We start from the raw sequence: 26,597 nt of genomic DNA, 5'->3' as shown, positions 1-26,597 counted from the left end.
AAAGGAAAAAAAAATAAACCAACAAGTAAATGTACCTGAGAAAAACCAGATGGCAATCTACTAGACAATGACTCTAAAACAGTTGTCTTAAAGATTCTCAAAGAACTTAATGAAGATGTGTAGAAAGTCAAGAACATGATGTGTGAACAAAATGGAAATATCAATGAAGACATAGATCACCTAAAAAGAAACCAAAAACAAATTCCAAAGCTGAAAAGTATAAGAACTTAAATGAAAAATTCATAGGGGAATTCAAAGAGAGAGATTTAACCAGGCAGAAGAAAGAACCAGTGAACTGGAAGATAGGACAATGGGAATTATCAAGTCTGAGAAACAGAAAGAAAAAAGACTGAAGAAAAATGAAGAGAGCCTAAGGGACCTGTGGGGCATCATCAAGCGGACCACCATACGCATTTTGAGAATCCTAGAAAGAGACGGCAGAAAGAGAGAAAGGGGCAGAGAGGTTATTTGAAGAAACAATGGCTAGAAACTCCCCAGATTTGATGAAAGATATAAACATCCAGAAAGCAGAATGAATTCCAAATACGATGAACTCAGCCCCCATATTATACATTATAATCAAACTTTCAAAAGACAAAGAGAGAATCTTTAAAGCAAGAGAGAAGCGACGTGTCACTTATAAGAGATCCTTTTAAGATTTTCAACAGATTTCTCATCAAAAACTTTGGAGGCCAGAAGATAATGGGCTGATATCTTTGAAGTGCTAAAAAGGAAGAAACAAAAAACAAAAAAAGGGGCTTCCCTGGTGGCGTAGTGGTTGAGAGTCCGCCTGCCGATGCAGGGGACATGGGTTCGTGCCCCGGTCAGGGAGGATCCCACATGCCGCGGAGCGGCTGGGCCCATGAGCAATGGCCGCTGGGCCTGCACGTCCGGAGCCTGTGCTCCGCAGCGGGAGAGGCCACAACAGTGAGAGGCCCGCGTACGGCAAAAAAACCCCAAAAACCCCAAAAAAAAAAAACAAAACCCAAAAAACCTGTCAACCAAGAATCATATATCTAGCAAAACTGTACTTCAAAAATGAGGGAGAAATTAAGACATTCCCAGACAAAAGCTGAGGGAGTTTGTTGCCACTGGACCTGCCTTGTAAGAATCCCAAAAGGGAGTCCTGCAGGTTGAAATGAAAGGATATTAGACAGTAACCCGGAGCCATATGAAGAAATAAAATCTCAGTAAAGGCAAATACAAGGGCAATTATAAAAGAAAGCATTATTTTAACAACAGTGTGTAACTCCACATCTTATTTTCTACATAATTTAAGAGACTGATGGATTTTTAAAAAACAGTTATTAGCTTGTGTTTTGGGGCATACCGTGTACAAAGATGTAATTTTGTGACATCAGTAACTTGAAAGGGGTGGGGATGGAGCTGTAAACAAGTAGAGTTTTTGTATGTTGTTGAAGTTAAGCTGGTATAAATTCAAATTAGATTGTTATAACTTTAGGAAGTTAAATGTAATCCCTGTGATGACCACAAAGAAAACAGTTATAGCATAAAGGAAATGAGAAGGAAATTAAAACATTTCACTACAAAAGAGCAACTAAATACAAGAGACAGTAATGTAGGAAATGAGGGGGAAAAAAGGCTGTATGGCATATGGAAAACAAATAGCAAAGTTATGGAAGTTTTTCCTTCTCAGTAATTACTTTAAATGGATTAAACTCCAAAAGACAGAGACTGCAGAATGGATTAAAAAAAATATTCTAACACTGCACAGTCTATAGGAGACATTTTAGATGCAGAGACACAGGTATGTTATTTGTATTTTACCACAATAAAAAAATCATTAAAAAAATGATTGAGAAAAAAATGCATGATTGTTATTAAGGCATATTAAGGATTCAATTCAACACCCATTTTGGTTCTTACTAGTAGTAGGTACTATGATACGTATTGGGAGTAAAGATGATTAAGATGCAGTCATAGCCCGCATGAAGCTCACAGTCAAATAAAAATGACAGACTTGCAAACAAATTATTATTCTGTAGTGTGATAAGTGATATGACAGAAGAAGAGTTAAAATGATTTTGTGAGAGGCAGGGCAAGTTTCATAGGAGAGGAGTTACCTGAGCTGAGTTTTAAAGAATGTGTATTTTCAAACCAAAAAGGTAATGAATAAGAGCATTGAAGTCTGAGAGCAGCACATGAACATATGGGGTGAAGTAAGTTGGTAAGTTAGTTTTATATATGAGGGAACATGGCAGCAGATGAGTTTGGAATGGTCCACAGAAGTAGGCTTTAAAAGAGGTTTGTTCTTTATATAATGGAGTTACATTAAAGAGTTTTAAACATAAATTCTGTGTTTTACAAAGAGAATTCTGTTTTTTGTGTGAAGAATAGATTGGGGTAAGAATGCTGGGTGAGCTGTGGCAGTAGGTCAAGTGAATGAGAATGAAGGAAGGTCTGAATTAATTAGCTGTAGAATTGGACAAGAGAGAATAGATAGCCATAGAATTTGGTGTTTGACCTAGGGGTTCAGGGAAAGGAAGTAGGTGAGCATGACCTACAGATCCTGATTTTGTTGACTGTACAGTCTGTGGATATATCAGCTAAGGGAAGAGTGGAGCAAGAGGAGGTTTTGGAGGCTGAGAGGAAACAGAGGAGCAGGAGGATAGAAAGAACCAAGATCAGTTTAAGATTTAATTTGAGGCCCCTTTGCAGATCTTTTTAGGTAACCGTTTGGGAGTGAGCTACTGTGTTGTCCCTCAACATCTCGTTTGTTGGCAGTATCAAAGACAGGATAATGACCTCAATGTTTGAGGTTTTTTGGAATATTTAAGATAAATTCGGAAGAAAGCAACAAAACCTGTAAGTTAAGGTCTCTATTCAACTGAGATTTTCTAATTTAGAATAAAAATCTGGAAATGAATTGTTTTCTAGTGTGTATATGTATTTTACAAAATCTTTAAACTTTCCTTGTGTATTTCCCTTTGACATATATTTGGATTTTAAGGTTTTTTTTTTTAAATGTAAACAAATTGTTGACGGAACCTGCATAAAAGTGTTTCGGTAGCAGTTTTCTAACAATCATAAATATATGGTACACTTCATAAATAGTTCCTGTTTTTATTCAGTGAGTGTTAGTGGATTCCCATTTTTAATGGTACGAGTACCACTAGATAGCCTTAAAAATTATAACAGAAAAGAAATCCAGATTGGAGGTTAGGAAGATCTTACATCTAAGATTCTGAATACTGAAATGTGTTACTAGAGAGGTTAACAATACATACACACAAACATATTTTTTTTTGTAAGAAGCTTGTTTTTCTGGAATGTTTAAATATAATGCTACTCAGAGGAACAAGAGTTGAATCTTAAATCTTTCCTGTGGTAGTTTGCCAGTTCCTTTATGCTTAATGTTAAGAGGTAACAAAAACTCCTAACCTTGTTTAGCTGGAATGTTAGTAAGGTAGAAGTACTCCTGAGTCTTGGATTCCTACCTTTTCAAGAATGGTTGTCAAGTCGTCATGGACTTCTACTTGAGCGGTTTTACTTTTAGTATCTGTTTGAGAAAATATGCAAAGACCATAAACAGTTTTGAATTCAGCAACTGTTTTGTTTATTTGTTTTAAATATATTTAACCACAGCGGTATTTATCTGTGTTATCTTTGAAAAGTAGTTCAGATAAGCTCGAGTGCCATGTGGAGTTTCAAACCACTTGCAAAAACTAGAGTCCACCAGGGGCTACCATGGGTTGGAGAAAGTCTGAGTATGCTTACATCTGGGTGTTAAAATTTGAGATGTGTATGGAATAAAGACAATACCCTTATAATATCCTTCTCCATCTGCATCTAGCAAGGTAATGAGACTCTTTTTGGTATGGACTGTGTTTATTATCTTTATGGTGTAGTACAAGCATTTTTTTTTAAAGCAGTTTCTTGCATGTGAAAAAAATTAAAGCAGTTGGGTCTTTTTCTACCTCTCGTCTCCTCAGAAATATGCCAGCAGAAGGTGAGGCATTGCTACTGGATTCCTCTGAAATAGTTTTGGAATTTTGGATGTATAGAATTGTACTTGTTTATGTTTCATTTTTATCTTTAAATGAAATACTTAATTTTTTTGTTCTTCAATATACAGAAAAGTGTATGCTCACCAGCCAGAGATAACCAATGTTAACATGTTGATATATTTCTCTCCCTTAAAGCTAGTTGAGATCAGGGCTTCCCTGGTGGCGCAGTGATTGAGAGTCCACCTGCCGATGCAGGGGACGCAGGTTCGTGCCCCGGTCTGGGAGGATCCCACATGCCGAGGAGTGGCTGGGCCCATGGGCCATGGCTGCTGAGCCTGCGCTCCGCAACGGGAAAGGCCACAGCAGTGAGAGGCCCACGTACCGCAAAAAAAAAAAAAAAAGAAAGCTAGTTGAGATCATACTGTTTGGCATTCATTCTTTTTTTTTTAATTACTCACTTGCTAGCATAATTTTTATGTTATTAAAAAATCTGTGTAACATTTTTTTAAATGAAAAAAACTTCATATAGTTGTGTCGTGATTTAACATTTTCTAATGTTGGTTTACCATCATGGCTGATAAATTAGGAGTACTGAAGAATCAAACTACTTCTGATATAACTATTGGTCTGGTATATGTGTGCATGATATAATGATCCAGATCATCATTTATCTTTGGAGTTAATCACAATTCAAGCGAATTTCTAGTTATTTTATTGGCTCCATTCTGTTTCCTTTTCTCACATTAATATGGTTCTTAATGAATTATTATAGATTCGAGTTTTATTTTTCTTTCTAAAATATTCACTGACTCAGATTTAAATGCTGCTGTTTAGGATAAAGATGGAGATAGAGCCGTTCACCATGCAGCTTTTGGAGATGAAGGTGCTGTTATAGAAGTGCTGCACCGAGGCAGCGCTGATCTGAATGCACGAAACAAGCGCCGGCAGACACCACTTCATATTGCTGTCAATAAAGGTCACCTTCAAGTGGTGAAGACTTTATTGGACTTCGGCTGTCATCCCAGTCTTCAGGTAAAACCTTTAAAGGAATATATTCTGCAGGTATTGCTAGGATTCTGTTAAATGGAAGTGTACTAGGTTTTGTGGTAAGCATTCTTTTGTTTTCAGTTCTTTTTTGTATGATCGATCATAGTAAATGATACTGAAGGTATAGACTGTCATAAAATTGGCAGTTATTCCTTCTTAGAAAAGCCTTTTTTAAGAAGGTGTCAGTAAATCGATTTTGTTTGGGGGAGTTGGGGATGGGGACTTGTGAAAATATCAGCTCTGAGTTGATTTGATTTAACTTTATTGATCATGATAGTGAGCTTCACCATTTCATTATAGTTACTTCAGAAGTATCAAAAGTATTTTAATTGTAGCTTAATTTATCTTAGAGTCTGGGTCTAGTCATTAATCCAGTCTTGGAAGATTTTCTGATTTGGAAAAAATATATAGGGTTTTAGGATTGATTTGTAGTAGGACCTAATTTTTGAAGAGTCACCTAAGGAATGATTCTTCCCATCTAAAGTTTTGGCAACCAGGTGAATTAAATTGGATAGATCTCAGAGAAGTAATGAAGAAGAAGAACCAGAGTAATGGGACTGAGGATTTGAGAAGAACTGAAAGAATCAGAGATTTTGTTTAGCTAGATGGTTACTACGGACTGATATTTCAGAGGTATATCCATTTTGGAACTGATGGAGTCGGGAACCGACAGCTTCTGAGTGGATGGCTGGATTGGAGGATAGGGGGAGGAATTGAGGGGAGTTAATCTGTTGAAGGAGTGGGAATTTATACCTGCTAACTTTTTTTGTCTTGGATGGGAGGCAGACTTATCTGTTGAGAGTGAGTGGGGATTGGTAGGTGTAGAAAGGGTGATTGAGAAGAATGATGAAGGTTTGGAATAGCTACTGTGGGGAACAGAAGGCAGGATAGATGAGGACCTGTAGAAGCTTATGCCAGCCATGTTAAGAGCCCATCTCAAGTTGGAGACTGTGGATTTTTAGTGCCACCAGATAGGCGGATAGAAGTTGGATTGTTGGATTGAACTTGTATTGGGAATTTTTTATGTGTGTGGATGAATATATCACCTGAGATTGGCAAACTTTTTATGTAATGGGCCGGATGATATTTTAGGCTTTCATATGATTTCTATCACAACTGTCCAACACTGCCATTGTAGCCTGAAAGCTGCTGTAGATAGTACATAAATGGATGTGTGTGGCTGTGTTCCAGTAAAACTATTTACAAAAATAGGTGGAAGACTGGATTTGGCATCTGTGGTATATGCCGTAGGATAGGCTATATATGGCTTTACTGAGAATAGTGTTTATGACTGTGATATGAAAAAGGTCTAAATTACCCATTTATCCAAATGACTGATAGTGAATAACAACTTATTGCTAAATCATTGATTAATGAAAAAAGTACCTTGAGAAATAGGTAGACTGAGACTGTCAGATTTTCTTTTTCATTTGTCTTCACTTTGAGTTAACTAGCCACTTTCCTGCCCTTTGAAAACATTTGGATTAATGATTCTCAACTGTGACTGCACAACATAATCATCTGGGGAGCTCTGAAAAACTATTGATGCCTGACTTTCACCCCCAGAGATTCTGGCTTAGTTGGTCTGAAGAACAGCCTGGGTATTGGGATTTTTTAAGAACTCCCCACAGATTCTAAAGTGCAGCCAAGATTGATAACCACTGACTTTAAATTCATTACTATGGGACTCCCAAGACTGGTGTAGGTTTGGTGTGGAATTTTAGAGTATAACAATTAATGGTAGGAATGTGGTATAGCAGGCCATTGTAAGCTAATGAATTGCGGTGGGGGGCAGCTTTTCCACCTCATTTAATTTTGTTATTTGCTAAATTATATTTGAGGGTACTTCTTTGATTTTCTTTTTTATTTTCTTTGGAAAGCTACAGCATGTTTATTGTCTTTTCCATCTAGACTGAGTAGGAATTTCTTTACTATAATGAGGCTAATATTTCTTGCCTGCATTTTAAAATTTAACACACAGCATGTTTTATTAACGGGTTGTTGGATATGGCTTCTGCTTTTGTTTCTTTGTTCAGTAGTTCATTATAAGTATTAACATTACATATAATGATTAATTGAAAAAGAACTAATGAAAGTCTCTTTAAACTTTTTTTTAAAAAAAAGGATTCTGAAGGTGATACCCCTCTTCATGATGCAATAAGTAAGAAACGTGATGATATCCTGGCAGTTCTTCTGGAAGCTGGAGCAGATGTTACCATTACAAATAATAATGGATTTAATGCTCTACACCATGCTGCACTAAGAGGAAATCCCAGGTAAAGATGTCACGTTTTACTATTTTATATGCAATTTAAAAATATTTTCCTGTTGCTGGTTCTCTTTTTCTGATACTTATGAGGAAATAATTTTGGTTTACTTTAATGTTTTAAATTGTTCTAAGGTCTGTGGACGTTATGAACTTCATTAAATAGATCAGTTTTATATGGTTTTTTTTTGGTTAAACTAATACAAGTATTATGAAATGACTATTTAAATATATATTAAATATGGATATAAAGTATCAGGAATACTTGCTTATATTCTAAAGATTTAATTAAAATGCATTCCATTTGGAGATTTATGTTTCTTCAAGATCATTCTCAGGTGTCCTCTAGCCCCATGTTATTTATTTGCATGGTAATTATTTTTTTAAACTTGTGGCTAAATAACATTTATTAAGTTACCTGATTTCTTTTTAATAATATAATTACCTATAAACTTCTAGTATAGAGGTCCTCCAATCATTGTTATAGTAATAGGTGGTCTACTGAAAAAAGTGCTTGCTGGTTAAAGCTCGAGAAAGACTTTTGGGAAGTCATAGAATTCATAAAGGATCTGTGAAGTCTCACAGAAAAGGAAAATGGTTATTAGCTTTGCTTAACCTAGAACTTTCTATGAGTGAATTTTTTGGAAAAACTTTACCTTGAGAAGCATTTTAGAAAATTCTACATTAGATGTCTTCTGTTTATAGTTGAATCAAGCCCATGTATATTGACTGAGGGAGATATTTACTTAGAAGTTTATTTTCATAATTTAATCTACCCTAAATTTAAAAAAATTGAGATATAGTTGACATATAACATTATATTAGTATCAGGTGTTACAAAATAACGATTTGATATTTGTATATATTGTGAAGTGATCGCCACAGTAAGTCTAGTTAACATCCATCACCACGCATAGTTCCAATTTTTTTTTCTTGTGGTGACGACTTTTAAGACCTATTCTCTTAGCAGCTTTCAAATGTACAATGCAGTATTATTAACTATAAACACCATGAATTCTTCTTCATGATGTATATTGCATTTTTACATCATGTTTCCTTTTACTTTTTTTTTTGCTCTTTTTTAGCTTCTTAGGATCACCACTAGAGGGTGAGCACAGAGAACAAAAGGATTTTATTGTGATTGGTAGCTGTAACAATTGGTGTATAATCTAGGATGAAATAAATGACAGTGTTTTAGGTTATATCTTGATTTGTTTTTTCAAATTACAAATATTTGAACACTTCATACGTTGGCACTGTAAAGGAGACACAGTAGTATTATATGTTCCCTGCCTTTCAAATAAAAGATGATAATGACAGCATTTACATGCCTGGCCACTAGTAGTATACATGCATTATCTCATTTCAGTCCTTTGAACAGCTTTTTGAAGCAGGTGTTAATATCCTCATTTTATAGATGAAGCATATGGGGCTTATAAAGAGATGAATTTACTTATTCAAGATCATGCAGCCGATTAGTGGAACAGTTGGAACTTGAGCAAGGTCTATTTGACTTTAGATTCACTGATCTTAGCCACTTTGTATTATTTTCTGTGTATTACGGTCTGTATGTGAGGCAAGACTGGAACACGTGGACAGTGAATGATTTAACTAAGAATGTATTAATATATCAAGCTCACTTCTTGTGCTTCATGAGCCTGTCTTTCTAACTTTATCTCCTGCTGATTAAAATCCCTCTGCCCAACTTGCCCTTCAGCTACATTATACTACTCTCTCTCCCTAAAATTGTCTGCTCTCTTCCTTCATTTATTAAGCATTTTCTTTCACTAAGATGCCCTTATCCCTTCTTTTTCTTAACCAGCTCTCTTCCAGAGCTCCTATGTATCATCACTGAAGTTATTTTCTGTTTGCTCTATACTTCCTTGTTCTGTGTTTTTGTTTTGTTGCACTTATAATCTGCTTTGTGCTGTCGCTTAGTGTGTGCATTTTTATGTTTCTTTCTGTTAAAATTGTGGGCACAAATATTTATCTGTGTATCTCCTGTAATGCCTTGACTATACTGGGGACTCAATACATGTTAGCCTTAATTTGACAGTCAGGACAGTCACAGGAGTATATGATCAATTAAAATATAAATTCTGTAGAGAAATGGTCAAGAGTTGAAACAAAGCAATTATTTCAAATTAGGATGGTCAAAAAGAGATTTTATTGAGGGAATTTAATTTAGGTTATAATATTTTTAAGTTATAAAGTTTAAGATAGACTGAAAATTAAAGTGTTTAGGAAGTAACTTTTAAATATTTTGAATTGTTTAACTTTATTGAGAATAGACATAGTATATTTAATAATGTTGAGCCTATACAAGGAAGAAAAAAAATACTACTTCTGTTTCTTTAATTCTTGAGAATTCCTCTGGAAATTTATAACAGTGACTCCTCCAACCAGATAATTGGTGTCAGGTGACACAAAAAAGAAAGAAAAAAAACTTCCATTCTACAACAAAGTGGTGCTTTAGTTAAAGGTACACACTTCTTTATTCCTATTTCCTTAAGACATTTTATGCAGTTTTGACTGTACATTGCCCAATAAAGTGTGATTTTAATTGGACACAAAAGAATATCAGAAGATAACACAAGTTATATATTGGTTGTAATTGTAACTTGGGTTGTTTTGAGTTCTTTTTTTTCTATATCAAGTTTCATGTTCTTAAAATTGGCTTTTCTATCCTGGTACTGACCAGTGATGTTTTAAGACAGAAGAAACCATTTTAACTCAGAATTAGAAAAAAAAAAAAGTCTTCTCATTTTACAACTGAGGAAACATGTTTGGAGAGGTGAAATATCTACATAAGTAAAAAGGTAGCAATGCTTATTAGTATTTTGTTTCTTTTTTGAGGATTAAAGTCTTTTGGTTCAGGGTCAGAAGAATTAGATACCTTCTGTTTAAGTCTGTCTATAAGATGCTCTGCAGTGTCATCATCTCCTTTTCCACCTTACCTATCAATGTTCTATTAAACAGCAGTAAAATTAAATGCTAATCATATGGAAGGTAGTGACTCAACATTTCTGGAGTTTTATTTTATATAATGTTACATTTTTCTTTAATTTAAAAATGTACGTGCCCACACTGTGACATTCCTGTTATGGTTTCAGGTGACCTTCCCAGATATTTTCTTCCTTTGAAGGAAGTTTTGTTTTTTTAAAATTGTGTGGCATAGTCTACATTTCAATACCATTTCTTTTCTGAAGGATAAGAAATTTAATACCAAGAGACCATAAATGAATAAAATAATTTTATTTGAAAGCCTTATGTCATCCACACATTTTTCATAAAGCTGTTTATAAACATTATTTACCATTATGACTCTTCCAAGTAGAATTAACAGTAACAAATTATTTGATTTAAACCACAATCTGAGTAATTTAAATAAGTTGAAATTAGTTGATGTGATTGATATTGATAAATGAAAACGCTGGCTGTCCTGTAGTAATCAATGCATAGCTACAGCTGGTTGAAGGGGACCAAATCCATTGAAGAGGCGATTTGGTTCCATTTTACCAGCTCTAGCAAAGCATTGCAGTGCCGCTAGTTTGGGACCCAGAACAGTTAAAATGTTCTTTATTTGAAAAATTATGGTTATGTTCCTTCCACAAATGTTAAGAGATTCTCATATCAGTATTTCAGCCATTGAATGTAAAACTTTATGTTTTGAAGGCACTTTTCCTACTATTTCCTACTCTAGTCGTGCAGAAATCTTTACCCTTTAACACGTCTTTAGTGCATTAAGGAGTTATCAATGTACGTCTTTATTTCTAACACTTTTGCTTAGTTCTTAAATTCAGACAGTGACCTGTTTCAAAACCCACACCATGTAAAAGAGCAAGTAGATCTTGATGTGTATCAGAGTAATTTTATCTATTTATCCTTGGGCAGTAAACCAAATAAGTAAGCGAAATAGGTTAGGGAAGAGCACTGCTTAGTCATACTTTTCTACTGCCGCTGCTTTTTTAAGTATTATACTTAAGGACTAACAGCAAGTTGCTGACGGGGTGGAGGAATGAGTAGCCTTAAGAAAGTACCTCTGCGCTTTGGTTTATAAATAGATGACACGTATATTCGGTGTATTGCTTAGACTTGTGTTGGAAGGAACTGCCATGCATGATAGCTTATTTTTCTTTCTTTTTGCTTATGTAGTGTTACTAATCATAGGTTAATCATTTAACCCTTTTAAAGGTCTAGTTCCTTGACTGAATTCTCTGTCATTTTGGGTACAGCTTGCCTAGTTACTTCTCATTATCAGCTTAATAATACATTGACTTGTGGTTAGAAATAATCATGAATTTGAGTATTAAAACTACCATTAAAACTCAGTAGAACAAATTTTTGTTATAAGGGGATTTCAGTATTGGGAAGGGATGTCTTCTGAAAATACTTGCTTGAAATAAAAGTTTGAGCAATTTATAGTTTGCCTATAAGTGCTCTCAGTGAAATATAGAGTAAAGAAATAGTTATCTGTTTTGAACCAAACTGGGAGAAGGTCAACACTAATTCAGGCAATATTCAAACAATTCTCATATTAAGTATATTCTCCATCTGTTGGTTGATGAGTATTGTGCTGTGGGTGAAATTAATGTGACTACAATTATTTCCATCATTTATTCTAATAGAAATGAAACAGGTGTTAAATTGCGTGGACTTCAGTGCTGATGATAGTAATAAAACTGGCTTCTATTTTTACTAGTTATATGGGAGCCTTTTAGCAGATCCAGTTGCTCAAGTGTGCTTTTGGATGGCAGTTCAGTTTCATATACTGGCCATATCGGGGCAAGGAGAGGCCGTGGAAAAAAAATAGTACAGCATTTGATAATGTCAGCATCTGTTATCCCTGTCAGCGAGACAGTTGAAATGTTTGAGTTACACCAGTGTCAGCAGATGCCCAGAGTTTAATATGTACTCAGTTAAAAATGAACAGCTGATCTAAGTGATAGATGTGACATTTTAGAGTGATTGAAAATACTCTTAGGTATGTTAAGTTAAACTTGTAAGCACTAGAATCAGTGTATAATTTTACTTTTTCAAATGAATAACAACAGATGCTATCATTTTATTTTCTAGGGATTATATACTCTTAATATTGTAGCAACGAGATTCTTAGTTGCTGGGATGTTTTAAAATAATTATTAAAAACATTTATACCTATAGAATGAGGAATATAATTGTTTATTATAAAACATGGGTGTAGTAATACCCTTTGAGTAGTTTTATAGAGGAACCTCTATTTTTGAGGTATATATTGTCAGTTTTTGGTATTTAGGGCATGTACAATTAAACTTAACAAATGGAATATGCAGCTTTGCCATTCTCTTTGTAGATGATCAGAAAGAAGAGCTATTCTTGAGTGAGTTAAGCTTTGAACTGATTTTTTCTTTGAAAATGTGGAATTTTAAAATTATGAACTTTTTGTAACTTCCAATAAATATTCATTAATTTATATGCTACCATATCTAATAGTCATTCTCTCATTCTTTATAATATGCCGATAAAATGAAAATCATCTTTTGACAATTATCTTGTTGTCTTATTAAACAGAAAATTGGATAACCTTATAGCCATTTCTATTCAACTGTGACACAAAAAATTTATACATGTAATACATGTCTGAATACTCCAGTCAAAATAAAACTTTTAGTAAGAAATGATTAGAATATATGAATATTAGTATTTCTTTTTTCAAAGTCTATTATAGTAGCTTAAAGTAGGTACTACTTATAAATTGTTGCTAAGAGCTATATCATGTATAATTTATTAGTATATAAATACAGTACAAAATAAATTTTATATAAAATACAAAAAAGTATTTTAATTATCTAACATACTATAAATAGTAGGTCTATCATATTTATAAAAAATTGAATTATAATTGCATAGTACTAATAAAAGATGGTTATTCTTTCTGTATAAATTGGTTTCTTGACTATAGTGTTTTCATTTTATGTGCCCTCTTTGGAGAAAGCAAATTCAAGGATAATATAGATAATAAATTAATTTATTTTAAATATTTGGCAGTCTGTGACCAATGTGCCCTGTTGACTTACAGCTATTTCCCAGAATTTTGTCATTTTTTATGAATAAATCTTATGTCTTGATTCATTCTAAGTACTTACACAGCATTGAAAGTGGAGACTGGATTAGGGAGAAGGACAAGGACCAGTTTTTTTTCTTCTGAGAGCAGAATTTTACTTGAAAGATAGCCTTTTAAAATCATAACTATGTCTATAGCTTTCAAAAAGAAAACCTAAAACAGCAAAACTTGCTTCAGAAATTCCTCTAATATTATTAAATTATAAATTTATCAAAATATGAAGAAGAGCTGTTGAAATGCAAATGAAGTTGGCTTTTGTTAAATCAGTCAACACTACTAATATATTAATTTAAATTAATGTCAAATTGTGGAGACAGAAAATAGGTCATGTGTATCCCTCATTGTTTTGTACTAGTAATACTCTTTTTTGTATTCAAATTTTAATCACGTGAAACTTAATTTAAAAAATGTAAAATGTATGTATAACTTAAAATATTTAAAAGGAATTTCATGATAATTTTAAATCTACTTCAGTAAAACTTTTTTTCTTCACAGAATATAAATCTTAGCAACATTTAGTTTCCATCTGTAAGTAGTAGGTACATTTTTCTGGTGTTAGTATTGCCAAAGGTCATCTCTTTGATATTAGGTTAATTTACCATATGAAGGTCATTCACATAGCTGCATTCTAGTTCCCTCTTGGCGGTTTATTGCCTACCAAAAATACATACTTCTTTACATTCCATAGCATTGTATGTTCATATGGGTACATAAAGAAGTATGTACTCTGAGTAGGTATTACTAAGTTGTTAGCTGTAAAAACACGAAATGTTTTATTTTCCCATTTGTTAGTAAAACATTCAGCTTACTGATGGAGAGAAATGGTAGATCATTTGCAGAGACTATCAAAGACTAAACTTTATAACAAATTTACCTGAGGCATGGCATTAGTGCCATTCATGGTTCCTTGTTTTTGGTGGACATACACTTTTAAACTTTGACCAGTTATCTGTTGAACTTTGTCCTGGTTTGGTTCTGCAAGAGATCCATAGTACCAGTGAGGATTTACAGAGTGTATTTCAGATATTGGTAAGATCAGCCTAGTGTTTCTTCATAGTCTTCAGAGGAAATTTCTTCTTATTTTGTAGTTTGCTTCTAGATCCTACAAGTAGACAATAATTAATTTGGTGCAAATTCTTTTTACAAACTAAATGTCTTATTAAAAACTTAACAGCCAATTAGTACTTCTGATATTAACTCTAAAGTTGAAAAGACAAGGAGAAAAACCCGATCTTTTTAGGGTGTGAATGAACTGAATTTTTAAAGATGATGATTTTTTTTGTTAGTTTTTTTAAGGTCATAGATAAGAACTCATGATCATTTGAAAACGTCATTGTTGTTCCTTTCTTTTTATTAGTTACTTACCTGAATTTTGCACTTTGGTGCTCCTTTTGGGTTAAATATAAATTTAGATAGATGAATTAATATCTAATTTTGGTGAGTTGAGTTGTTTTGATTCTTTGATTTTTTTTAAATATAAAGGATAAGTACCAGAACAGTACTGTCCAAAGTCTCACTTAAAAACAGCTGAAAGGTATTAGCCTATGAGCAGTTGAGTTTTAGCTTGATCATTGAGCATGAAAAGTAATTGGTGAGTTGCCTTTTATTATTGTGGTATTAAAAGGTTAACTTAAAAGAAAACCATGAGAAATTTTCCTATTTGAGAAAGGAGGGGAAGAAAAGACACAAAGTAGAATTTCTGCAGCCTGTGATAAAAAGCTAGTGCAGCTTAGAGAGAGCAAATCAGAATGTAGCAGCAGATAGCCCAGTACTACAGCAGTTTCAGCAATGCAGAGTTAGAATTTCACCATGCACATTCTGATTTATTTTTGTGCCCAACTATTAGAGTTGGCATTAAGAAGTATTTTGTAATCTACCAAGTATCTTGGTTGACTAAACCTTGAAATAGTTAATAGTTTTTAAACAGTAGTATACTTTGGAAGCAGGATGTGATTTACTAGGGATGCAAAACCACCATTTAATCTGAAACAATAAAAACGAACTCTTTAATAACGTAAATGACAGGAATGGATTTGTACAAGTTTGAGATCAAGAGTTACCTGTCATGATATTTAACAGCGTTCCTTTTTATACTACATAAGCTCTCTACTTGAACTGTGAAACTAGGCTGTGCCCAGATAGAATTTAATCTAACAATAAAAACATGTATCGAGTCAGTAATAGGTAAGCATGCAGAAAGTCATAAGCATCCTTAAAAGTACAGGCCTGTGGTGCTGTGTTACCTGTAAGCTTAGTGTCATGCAGCGTTAGCAGCAGGAAGAGAGATAAAGACCTAGAGAGTCACATCAGCAGCAGCCATCTCATCTTGATTGTTTCTTCACTCTATTTGCTGAATTAGCGCTTCTTTTCATGAGCCGGGTGAAGTAAGGGGGAAGAAACAGTGAACACAGAACCTCACCTTTTAAGATAAATTTGAAAAACAAATGAACAAACAAAAATAAGTCAGCCATCTTTTCCCTCTCCCTTCCCTTATGCTTAAGGGAAGAGAAAAAAAACTACAGTAAAATTGAATCAGCGTTGACCATTTGATTTGGAATGTCGTATTACTAGTATTGCACAGTTATAAGCACCTTGTATCTGCTGGACAGAAAGTTAAGCTACGGAGGAAGGTTGCTACAACAGCCAAGAAAATGAACCTCGCTTATTTCTCAGATGGAATGCTTCAGAATTGGGGAAAAAGTTGCAGAGGAGGTTAATTTTATAATCTAAAAAAGACATAAAAACCCAACAAAAACCAAAACACACCTTGCTCCCCCCAAGTAACTGTAGACATTCACCCTGTTTTCTTTGCGCACCAGAATACATTGGGGTCTTCTGACTTCTGAGGAAATATTCTGCATCTTTCTTGCTGTGAGATTTTTTTTGTTTGTTTTAGTTTCCAGGATTAAATGGTAGATCTGTATTGAAGCTACCTTGTCATATCCCGAGGTCAAGTCTGCAAGCAAGGTCAGGACTTCCACATGGTCACTACAAAGGTTAACTTATATTCTTCCCTCAGTGGCCACAGGCTGAACTGTTACAGCTTTATAGGCAGCTAAGCATTTGAAACATGCACTCCCAGGCAAACAGACTCTCTTGTGCCTCTCTCTTCCCTGACCATATTTAGTCAACCATAGCAAAAAATAGTCTCTCAGCTGTCGATTGTCGATCCAGAAGCTGAGGAAGCCTCTATCTTGCTTTCTGCCTATTGATTGTTCATCCTGCGGTCCAAACACTGCCTTGCCATTTGTCCTGCCTTTTTTTTTTCCCAAAGCACTGCCAAATAAAGCGGTCTCTCATGTTTCCACTTACACATCCCAGATTTTCACTGAGCTTGCGCTGAGACTAGGAAAGCCTGATGCGGCTGTCACTAAACTTAGATGCACTGCAGAGAAAAAAAGAAAGAGGAAAAATATTACCCTGGTTAGTAGCAAGACAGTCTTTAGACAGATATGGAACAAGTAAAATCCCTCTGCTGCCAAAATATGTTTCGTGACCTGATTTTTTTATTGGTAAAAAATCAGGATAATGGTATTTTATACAGCTAAAGGCCTGAAGGGATTTTGTAATGTTACCTTTTAGAGCTAATTGTTGCTATACACTCTTTTTAAATTTAATAAATAATATTTGAATGGCAAATTCGTAAAAATGGTAAGTAGAACCTATATATTGAGGGTGGAGAGAGATCACTAAGGAAGAAAGGAGTAATGTGTAAATGAAATCTTGGAAATGCTACTTAAAACTTTTAATTCATTGTCAATTTGAGTAAATTGTTTTGTAGTACTTAGGTGAGAAACAGTGTCTGGAATGCTTTTGAGTAATTGTGTACTTCTGTATTGAAACTATATATACTTATATAACTATTAAAATGCATTAGTTAAATTTTATTTTATGCTCAAATATGAAGTGGTTTTTTCCTCCCTTCTACATTGCCATTCCACTTTTATTTTCTGAAATAGCATGTAGGCATGATCATGACACACTTTACTGCAGACTTAAATAGTCATTAACCTATATGTAACTTTGCCACATAGTGTATGTTGCAGAGGAAAAATACTTTTGCTATAAATTTAATGGCATATTTACCATAAATTTTAATATTGAAGTTTATTTTTTAGCCAAGGAGAAAAAATATAACATCAAATTCCACAAACCTATGGAGATACAATTTAAGATCTTACAAATCTAAGAATGCCCAAGAGAAACCAACTATACCTTGTTCTTAATTCAAATATAGTCTCTTAAGTATCGATTCAGTTAAGAATCAAGAAAAACGGTTATCAGTTTTCTGAGCTTATTCTCCTAGAAGGGAAATTTGTCCTCGACATTCTTTTTGTCTTTAGCATTTAATAACATAGCAGTTTAATTTTTTTGGATGGCTATTTTAAAACAGTGACATAAAGAATGCTTCTATAGATATTTGGCAGTTTTAAAGAGTCAGCTTTTCTAGATATTGAAATAATTTTAGACACATTGTGATAAGATGACACATCTCAGAGTGTTAAGATAGGTTAACTTTCAGGTTTCTAAATTACCCCATATTTGCTGACCATTTTGTAGCAGTAAAAGTACCCCCCCTCCAAGCAAACACTCATATAGTGTATGAAGGTCCAGGTACTCTTCTAAGCCCTTTAAAATTTTCATAACGATCCTATGAAATAGGATTTGTGATTCTTCTCACATTTTATAGATGAGGAAACTGAGGCACAGAAGGTAAGTAACCTGCTCAAGTCATTAGCTCTTCAGTTTGCTGGTGCCAGAATGTGAGCCCAGGTAGTTTGGCTTCAGACTGAGATCTTCACCACTGTGCCTGCTGTTGCTCTGGTTTCTGAAAATGCAAGTAGTTAGGGAATGGACTCTTGGGGACTGGAACATAAACCAAAAATGTAGCATGGTGAGCATTCTTGCTCAGAAAGATGGTTGTTCATTTGATTGTTTCTTCTTTTGTTCCATTCAGCTAAACTTTGAGCACCTAACACTGGGTGCACAAAGCGGGTATAAAGATAAGTAAACTACGCTTCCCTGCCTTACATCATAGAAGAGATCATTTTGGTTGTCTTATTTTAGGAACGATTGAGTACTCACCTGTACAGCTCTCCCGTAGGCTGCATTGTCATTGCATATGTGTCTCATCTTGAGCTAAGTTCTACTACATTACCAAATTCCTAGTTAATGAATTTAAGCTAAATTAATGAACCTTTTAATTACTGTCTGTCAAAAAAGAGTTTGTGGGAAGAAAATTAAAGCACACCAAAAAAAAAAGAATTAAAAAACATTTGAGTCATGTCTATCAGTATAAGTAGATGAAAGAAAATAAAAATTACCCATACTCATTTACTAAAGTGATGATCACAGATAGCATTTTGGTATATACCCTCCTAGACTTCTTGTCTCCATCCATTTAGGTAGGGGTGTGTATTGAATAAAAATGTATTCAGACCGTTACATTCTAACATGGTTTTAGCATGCCCTACAGAACTTCTACTTGGGATTCATCAACTTTTTTATTAAGTTTCTTTATGGATTCTGGACTAACATGCTTAAACTATATTTGAGGGGTTGTTCTTTAACTCAGCAAGCATTTTTTGAACACCTAATATGTGCTGTTGTGCCGTTCTAATGTCTTTTTACATTAAGTAGTACTAATATGTAAGGCCTCCTCAGTTTAGCTACTGTGGTTTATTTGGAAAAATGTTGCCCATCTCTGAAGAAAGATTGCAAAGCATGGCAGGTCCTAAAAATGGACCCAGCACCATTTGACTGTTACATACCATGCAGACAGCTGCTTGTCCCCTCTGCTTCTTAGAACTCATTTGTTCATCATTCAGCAAACGTTTGAGTATTACCATGTGCCAGGGATTATGCTAGGCACCACTATTAGTTGTTCCGGAACTTAATGCTTCTTTGGCAGTATTCACAAATGCCTGCTTAACTGGTAGTAAGATCTTATCCTTAAATTATCCATGTCCTTAACCTTTGGAAAACAACCAGACTGAGAAATAAAGAAGAGTGTTTGAACGTTAGGGAAAGTATCTTCAAATCTTACACTGTGCTCCACAAGTGAGAGTCTATTGGCTTAGTATAATTATTGATTTATTGAGCTGTAACACCCTTATCCCGGCAACTCTATGGGCCTCAGTTCTTGCAACCTAACAACAGAATCCTCTTAATTAACTAAGGTTCTGTGGGGAACAGCTGACCTTTGGTTATATTGTGGGTTCCTCAGATTGTCTACCCCATGAGAAGAAAGGAGACAGACCCCTCAGAGCTGCTCTGGACATGAGGGTGAGGGGACCAGGGGCTATTCTGTTTTTTTCTTAACTCATCTTGCAGGCTAGGCCCAAAGATTGGCTTTTTTCTTGAGGCATCATATTATTTGTTTGTGTTTGTTTGCTTTTTGTGGGGGGAAGATCAGGAATGAACATTAATTAGCAGCTTTCTAATTAAGATGAGAGGGTTATAGGTCTCTGTTAAAATTAATCTACCTCAAATCTCCAGTGTAGAAGAATTCTAAATAATTTATGTGGATATTCCACCTTCAAGGAAGTGGAGCATAACTTTCCACTCAAGTTTAGGCTGCGCATAGTGACTTCTTTCCAGAGTATGTGGTATATTTTAGTGTTCTATAGTATAGAAAAGGGGAAAAAGAGTAATTCTGTGATGGAGAAACCTCACAAATACTACCTCAGCCAGATGATCAAGGTTAACATCGACAGTGATAAGTCATGTTTATAGTGTGTACCCTTGATGTGACGTGATGAAGAGGCACTACCTTTGAGACCTTCTTCTTCAAAACTCATAACCCCAGTGTAATCATGGGAAAACACCAGACAAATTCCAACTGAGGGACAGTCTACAAAATAACTGATTAGTACTCCTCAACATTGTCAACATCATCAAAAACAAGGAAAGTCTAAGAAACTGTCACAGCCAAGGGGAGCCTAAGGAGCCATGACAACTAAATGTAATGTGGTATTTTGGGGCAGAAAAAGAACATGAAATAAAACTAAGGAAGTTGGAATGAAGTAGTTAATAGCAATCAGTGCTGGTTCATTAATTAACAAATGTACCATACTAATGTACAATATTAACAGTAGAGGTGAGGAACTCTCTGCAGTATCTTCACAATTCTCTGTAACTCTACAGTGGTTCTGAAATAAAAAGTTTATTTAAAAACAGCAAAAACAAAAATTTACCCACTCCTGGCTAGTTGACCATTGACTTTTACATTAATTTTGATTTGGGGCTATCTGCAATATTTTATCACAACTTAAACCATTTAATCAGGAGTTGATTTTGTTATAATTCAGTTATCAACAAAATAATAAGTTTAGTCTCATATTCTTTTAAAAGTATATTAGAACAAAAAGTATATTTCAGAATAAATTTTATCGAGACCAATCATATCTTAAAAAGATTTAGTTATTTTAAAGGAAGCCTTTTTTTTGGCAGTACGCGGGCCTCTCACTGTTGTGGCCTCTCCCGTTGTGGAGCACAGGCCCCGAACGCACAGGCTCAGCGGCCATGGCTCACGGGCCCAGCCGCTCCGCGGCATGGGAGATCTTCCTGAACCGGGGCACAAACCCAGGTCCCCTGCATCAGCAGGCGGACTCTCAGCCACTGCGCCACCAGGGAAGCCCTAAAGGAAGCCTTTTTAATTTGAGTGCTGATAATTTTGAATTTGTGAAATGATTAGATTTGTGTGGAAGGGGTATAGAGGATAGATTTGGAAGGGGGCTGTTACAGATGTTCAGAGGAAAGGTAATGAAAGCCTATATAAAGAATATTGGGGCCCCTGGGAAAGAATAGTTTAGTTTTAAAAGGGAAAACCAAGAGAACAAATTGAACGCGGGAGTAAGAAGGGAGGAAAGGGTCTAGAATGATTCCCAGGTTTCTGACTTGGGTGGCTGGTTAAATGGTGGTAAGAATAACCAAAATCAAGAATACAGGAGGAATTCTTGGGAAGGAGAAAAGGGAAATTTGTACTGTGTACTTTATAGGTCTATAATCTTAGAACTGTAATAAAATAACACTATTATATTGAAGAATTTTAGACTCTACTAAAACATTTACCTACATTATATCATTTAATTCTTACAGCAATCTTATGGTATTTTACAGAGGTTTCTGTGGAAGTGTTGGTATTTGTTCAGTTAGAGATATGAGATAGAGCTGTTATGGGTGAGAGTGTTTAGTTGAGGCTTCACAGGGCCCGAGTATGGACCTTGGCTTTATTGGTCCATAGAGATGACTAACACTAATTAACACTAATAAAGAATGCCAAATTACTGTTTACAGAAAGAAATATTGCTAAGTGGATTGTAGTACTTACACCATCTGATCAGTAGATTTTTTTCCCCTGCAGTGGGGAGAAAGAAATCTACTATGAAAAGCTAAGTTAAAATTGGAGATTGATTGGTGAGCAAGACAACTGGTTAGATGATCTTAATTGACAGTACCATCAACCTGTGATGACTTTGCATATGACGATGGACTGAAAACTGATAGCATTCTCCTGATTCTACTGGAGGGTAAATTAGAATACTGGGATTGCTCATCAGGGAGCTTTTTCTATAGATAACGCTGGTGACACACTGACAAATTATTTTTCTCATTCTTTCTCCAGGCTTTGTACGAACCATTTCTTCACTCTCTTTTTAACCAATCATTATTTTCCAGAAAAAGACATAATTTTCATCTTTTTAATAATAATTCCATCCTGGTGATTTATCTATCTATCTACTTATCTATCTATCTATCATCCTAATTCGACTTCTGGATCTCCTCTTATAAAAATCTCTTTTTCTTTAGTTATCCATTTGTTTTATTTACTTTATTAACTATTGTCTGCTGTATTCACCTCATTTGCCAATATAACACTGTTACTATGGGAAATCAAAAATTACCATTTCTCTTTAAAATATGTTGCTAATATTATAATAATATAATCAGTTTAAAATAAAGCATTTGGATTAATTCAAATTTCTTTCAATTTTTATTTTTAATGATATATTTCTTAATATTTCAGGATTGTGAGGAAAAAATATTTTAATATGGTTATTCTATAGTGTAATATACAACATTTATGTCAGTGAGACTAATTAACAGAATAGATTTATTCTGAAATAAAAACTTTCTCCTTGAAAATGTTGAATTTTGCATTTTAATATTAGGATTTGATATACTTTGTAGAATGTGATCTAGAAGGGACTAGGGTTGTTTTTGTCACTGCCAGCAGTAGCCTGGTACTGCCTTTCCCTTGTTCTGACAGTTCAGTTATATATACTGTACTAAGAGAGGAAAAAGCAAAAAGACACAAAGTAATAAGAGTGCAGGGAGGCAATGGGCTTTCAAGAATATATACATATCTATTTATTTTTATTTTTGTTTATTTTTATTTAATTTTTTTTGGCTGTGCTGTGCGGCTTGTGGGATCTTAGTTCCCCGACCAGGTATCGAACCTGGGCCCCGGCAGTGAAAGTGCCAAGTCCTAACCACTGGACCGCCAGGGAATTCCCTCTATTTCTTTTTAAATGCCTCAGTAACTTTCTGAACCATTGGCTCTTTTTTCTGAGGGACCTCAGGTTTTCTACCTTGTTGACTTAATGAATGCAAGAAGGAAGAACAAGTAAGTGAAAGCTATTAATATCCTCTATTACCACCATTTCTCTCAACACAGTTATAGTACCATTTTTCTTTTCTTTGTATCAATAATATGTGTTTGGGACTTCCCTGATGATCCAATGGTAAAGAATCCACCTTAGGGCTTCCCTGGTGGCGCAGTGGTTGAGAGTCCGCCTGCCGATGCAGGGGACACGGGTTCGTGCCCCAGTCCGGGAAGATCCCACATGCCGCGGAGCAGCTATGCCCGTGAGCCATGGCCGCTGAGTCTGTGAGTCCGGAGCCTGTGCTCCGCAACAGGAGAGGCCGCAAAAGTGAGAGGCCCGCGTACCGCAAAAAAAAAAAAAAAAAAAATCCACCTTACAATGCAGGGGATGTGGATTTGATCCCTGGTCAGGGAACTAAGATCCCACATGCCACAGGGCAGCTAAGCCCACACACCACAACTACTGAGCTCACGCGCCTCAACTAGAGAGCCCGCGTGCTGCAAACTACAGAGCCCACACGCTCTGGAGCCCATGTGCCACAACTACAGAGCCTGCCCGCCACAACTAGAGGGAGAAAACCCGCGGGCCACAACTAGAGAGAGAAAAACCCACGCGCCACAACTAGAGAAGAGAAAACCGCACGCCACAACTAGAGGGACGCCCACACATCACAACGGAAGATCCCACGTACCTCAACGAAGATCCAGCGTGCCGCAACTAAGACCTGACAGAGCCAAAAATAAATAAAATAATTTAAAAAATGGATTTATCTTATATATTTTTAGCATCTTTATTGGAGTATAATTGCTTTACATTGTTCTGTTAGTTACTGCTGTATAACAAAGTGAATCAGCTATACATATACATATATCCCCATATCCCCTCCCTCTTGCATCTCCCTCCTACCCTCCCTATCCCATCACTCTAGGTAGTCACAAAGCACCGAGCTGATCTCCCTGTGCTATGCAGCTACTTCTCACTAGCTATCTGTTTTACATTTGGTAGTGTATATATGTCAGTGCCACTCTCTCATTTTGTCTCAGCTTACCCTTCCCCCTTCCTGTGTCCTCAAGTCCATTCTCTACATCTGTGTCTTTATTCCTGTCCCGACCCTAGGCTCTTCAGAACCATTTTTTTAAAATTTTAGATTCCATATATATTTGTTAGCATATGGTATTTGGTTTTCTCTTTCTGACTTAACGTCACTCTATGACAGACTCTAGGTCCATCCACCTCACTACAAATAACTCAATTTCGTTTCTTTTTATGGCAGAGTAATATTCCATTGTATATATGTGCCACATCTTCTTTATCCATTGATCTTTTGATGGACACTTAGGTTGATTCCATATCCTGGCTATTGTAAATAATGCTGCAATGAACATTGTTGTGCATGACTTTTTATTTATTTTTAAACGTCTTTATTGGAGTATAATTGCTTTACAATGGTGTGTTAGTTTCTGCTTTGTAACAGAGAGAATCAGTTATACATATACATGTATCCCCATATCTCCTCCCTCTTGCGTCTCCCTCCCACCCTCCCTATCCCACCCCTCTAGGTGGTCACAAAGCACTGAGCTGATCTCCCTCTGCTATGCGGCTGCTTCTCACTAGCTATCTGTTTTGCATTTGGTAGTATATATTAGTTGATGCCACTCTCTCACTTTATCCCACCTTACCCTTCCCCCTCCCCATGTCCTCAAGTCCATTCTCTACATCTGCATCTTTATTTCTGTCCTGCCCCGAGGTTCTTCATAACCTTTTTTTTAGATTCCATATGTATGTGTTAGCATACAGTGTTTGTTTTTCTCTTTCTGACTTACTTCACTCTGTACGACAGGCCCTAGGTTCATCCACCTTACTATGAATAACTCAGTTTCGTTTCCTTTTATGGCTGAGTAATATTCCATTGTATATATGTGCCATTGTATATATGTGCCACATCTTCTTTATCCATTCATCTGTTGATGGACACTTAGGTTGCTTCCATGTCCTGGCTATGTAAATAGAGCTGCAATGAACATTGTGTTTCATGACACTTTCTGAATTATGCTTTTCTCAGGGTATATGCCCAGTAGTGGGATTGCTGGATCGTATGGTAGTTCTATTTTTAGTTTTTTAAGGAACCTCCATACTGTTCTCCATAGTGGCTGTGTCAGTTTACATTCCCATCAACAGTGCAAGAGGGTTCCCTTTTCTCCACACCCTCTCCAGCATTTATTATTTGTAGATTTTTTGATGATGGCCATTCTGACTTGTGTGAGGTGATACTTCACTGTAGTTTTGATTTGCATTTCTCTAATGATTAGTGATATTGAGCATCTTTTCATGTGTTTGTTGGCAATCTGTATATCTTCTTTGGAGAAATGTCTATTTAGGTCTTCTGCCCATTTTTGGATTGGGTTTGGTTTTTTGATATTGAGCTGCATGAGCTGCTTGTAAATTTTGGAGATTAATCCTTTGTCACTTGCTTTATTTGCTAATATTTTCTCCCATTCTGAGGGTTGTCTTTTCATCCTGTCTGTGGTTTCCTTTGCTGTGCAAAAGCTTTTAAGTTTCATTAGGTCCCATATGTTTACTTTTGTTTTTATTTCCATTTCTCTAGGAGGAGGGTCAAAAAGGATCTTGCTGTGATTTATGCCATAGAGTGTTCTGCCTATGTTTTCCTCTAAGACTTTTATAGTGTCTGACCTTACATTTAGGTCTTTAATCCATTTTGTGTTTATTTTTGTGTATGGTGTTAGGGAGTGTTCTAATTTCATTCTTTTACATGTAGCTGTCCAGTTTTCCCTGCACCACTTATTGAAGCGGCTGTCTTTTCTCCATTGCATATTCTTGCCTCCTTTATCAAAGATAAGATGACCATATGTGTTTGGGTTTTTCTCTGGGGTTTCTATCCTGTTCCATTGATCTATATTTCTGTTTTTGTGCCAGTACCATACTGTCTTGATTACTGTAACTTTGTAGTATAGTCTGAAGTCAAGGGAGCCTTATTTCTCCAGCTCCGTTTTTCTTTCTCAAGATTATTTTGGCTATTCGGGGTCTTTTGTATTTTCATACAGATTGTGAAATTTTTTGTTTTAGTTCTGTGAAAAATGCCATTGGTAGTTTGATAGGGATTGCACTGAATCTGTAGATTGCTTTGGGTAGTATAGTCATTTTCACAATGTTGATTCTTCCAGTCAGGAACATGGTATATCTCTCCATCTGTTGGTATCATCTTTAATTTGTTTCATCAGTGTCTTATAGTTTTCTGAATACAGGTCTTTTACCTCCTTAGGTAGGTTTATTCCTAGGTATTTTATTCTTTTTGTTGCAGTAGTAAATGGGAGTGTTTCCTTAATTGCGCTTTCAGATTTGTCATCATTAGTGTACAGGAATGCAAGAGATTTCTGTGCATTAATTTTGTATCCTGCTACTATACCAAATTCATTGATTGGCTCTAGTAGTTTTCTGGTAGCATCTTTAGGATTCTGTGTGTGTAGTATCATGTCATCTGCAAACAGTGACAGCTTTACTTCTTTTCCAATTTGTATTCCTTTTATTTCTTTTTCGTCTCTGATTGCTGTGGCTAAAACTTACAAAACTATGTTGAATAATAGTGG

At 35.4% G+C, this 26,597-nt stretch overlaps 1 protein-coding gene and 1 long non-coding RNA gene across 7 annotated transcripts in view; one reads left to right on the top strand and one right to left on the bottom strand.

The window, feature by feature from the left end:
* The window catches only part of MIB1 (MIB E3 ubiquitin protein ligase 1), a 148,694-nt gene that overhangs the window by 59,052 nt on the left and 63,045 nt on the right, over positions 1–26,597 (top strand). For all 4 annotated transcript variants that reach the window (XM_060170763.1, XM_060170762.1, XM_060170761.1 and 1 more), the window contains exons 11-12: positions 4,803–5,000; positions 7,140–7,291. In XM_060170763.1, the coding sequence (XP_060026746.1) occupies positions 4,803–5,000; positions 7,140–7,291 (350 nt within the window). The remainder of the gene's footprint in view (positions 1–4,802; positions 5,001–7,139; positions 7,292–26,597) is intronic.
* On the bottom strand, positions 13,176–16,414 carry LOC132532353 (uncharacterized). 3 transcript variants are annotated; one of them, XR_009544372.1, is made up of 3 exons: positions 16,151–16,414; positions 15,678–15,803; positions 13,176–14,486 (listed from the first exon to the last, which is right to left on the bottom strand). It is a non-coding gene; the product is annotated as an uncharacterized LOC132532353 (long non-coding RNA). The 3 variants fall into 3 exon arrangements; XR_009544371.1 differs by having other exon boundaries at positions 15,628–15,803; positions 16,183–16,414; XR_009544370.1 differs by having other exon boundaries at positions 16,183–16,414.

Source organism: Lagenorhynchus albirostris, chromosome 14 (assembly GCF_949774975.1).
Source record: "Lagenorhynchus albirostris chromosome 14, mLagAlb1.1, whole genome shotgun sequence".
Lineage (NCBI taxonomy): Eukaryota > Metazoa > Chordata > Mammalia > Artiodactyla > Delphinidae > Lagenorhynchus > Lagenorhynchus albirostris.
This window is presented reverse-complemented; position numbering and strand designations above follow the sequence as displayed.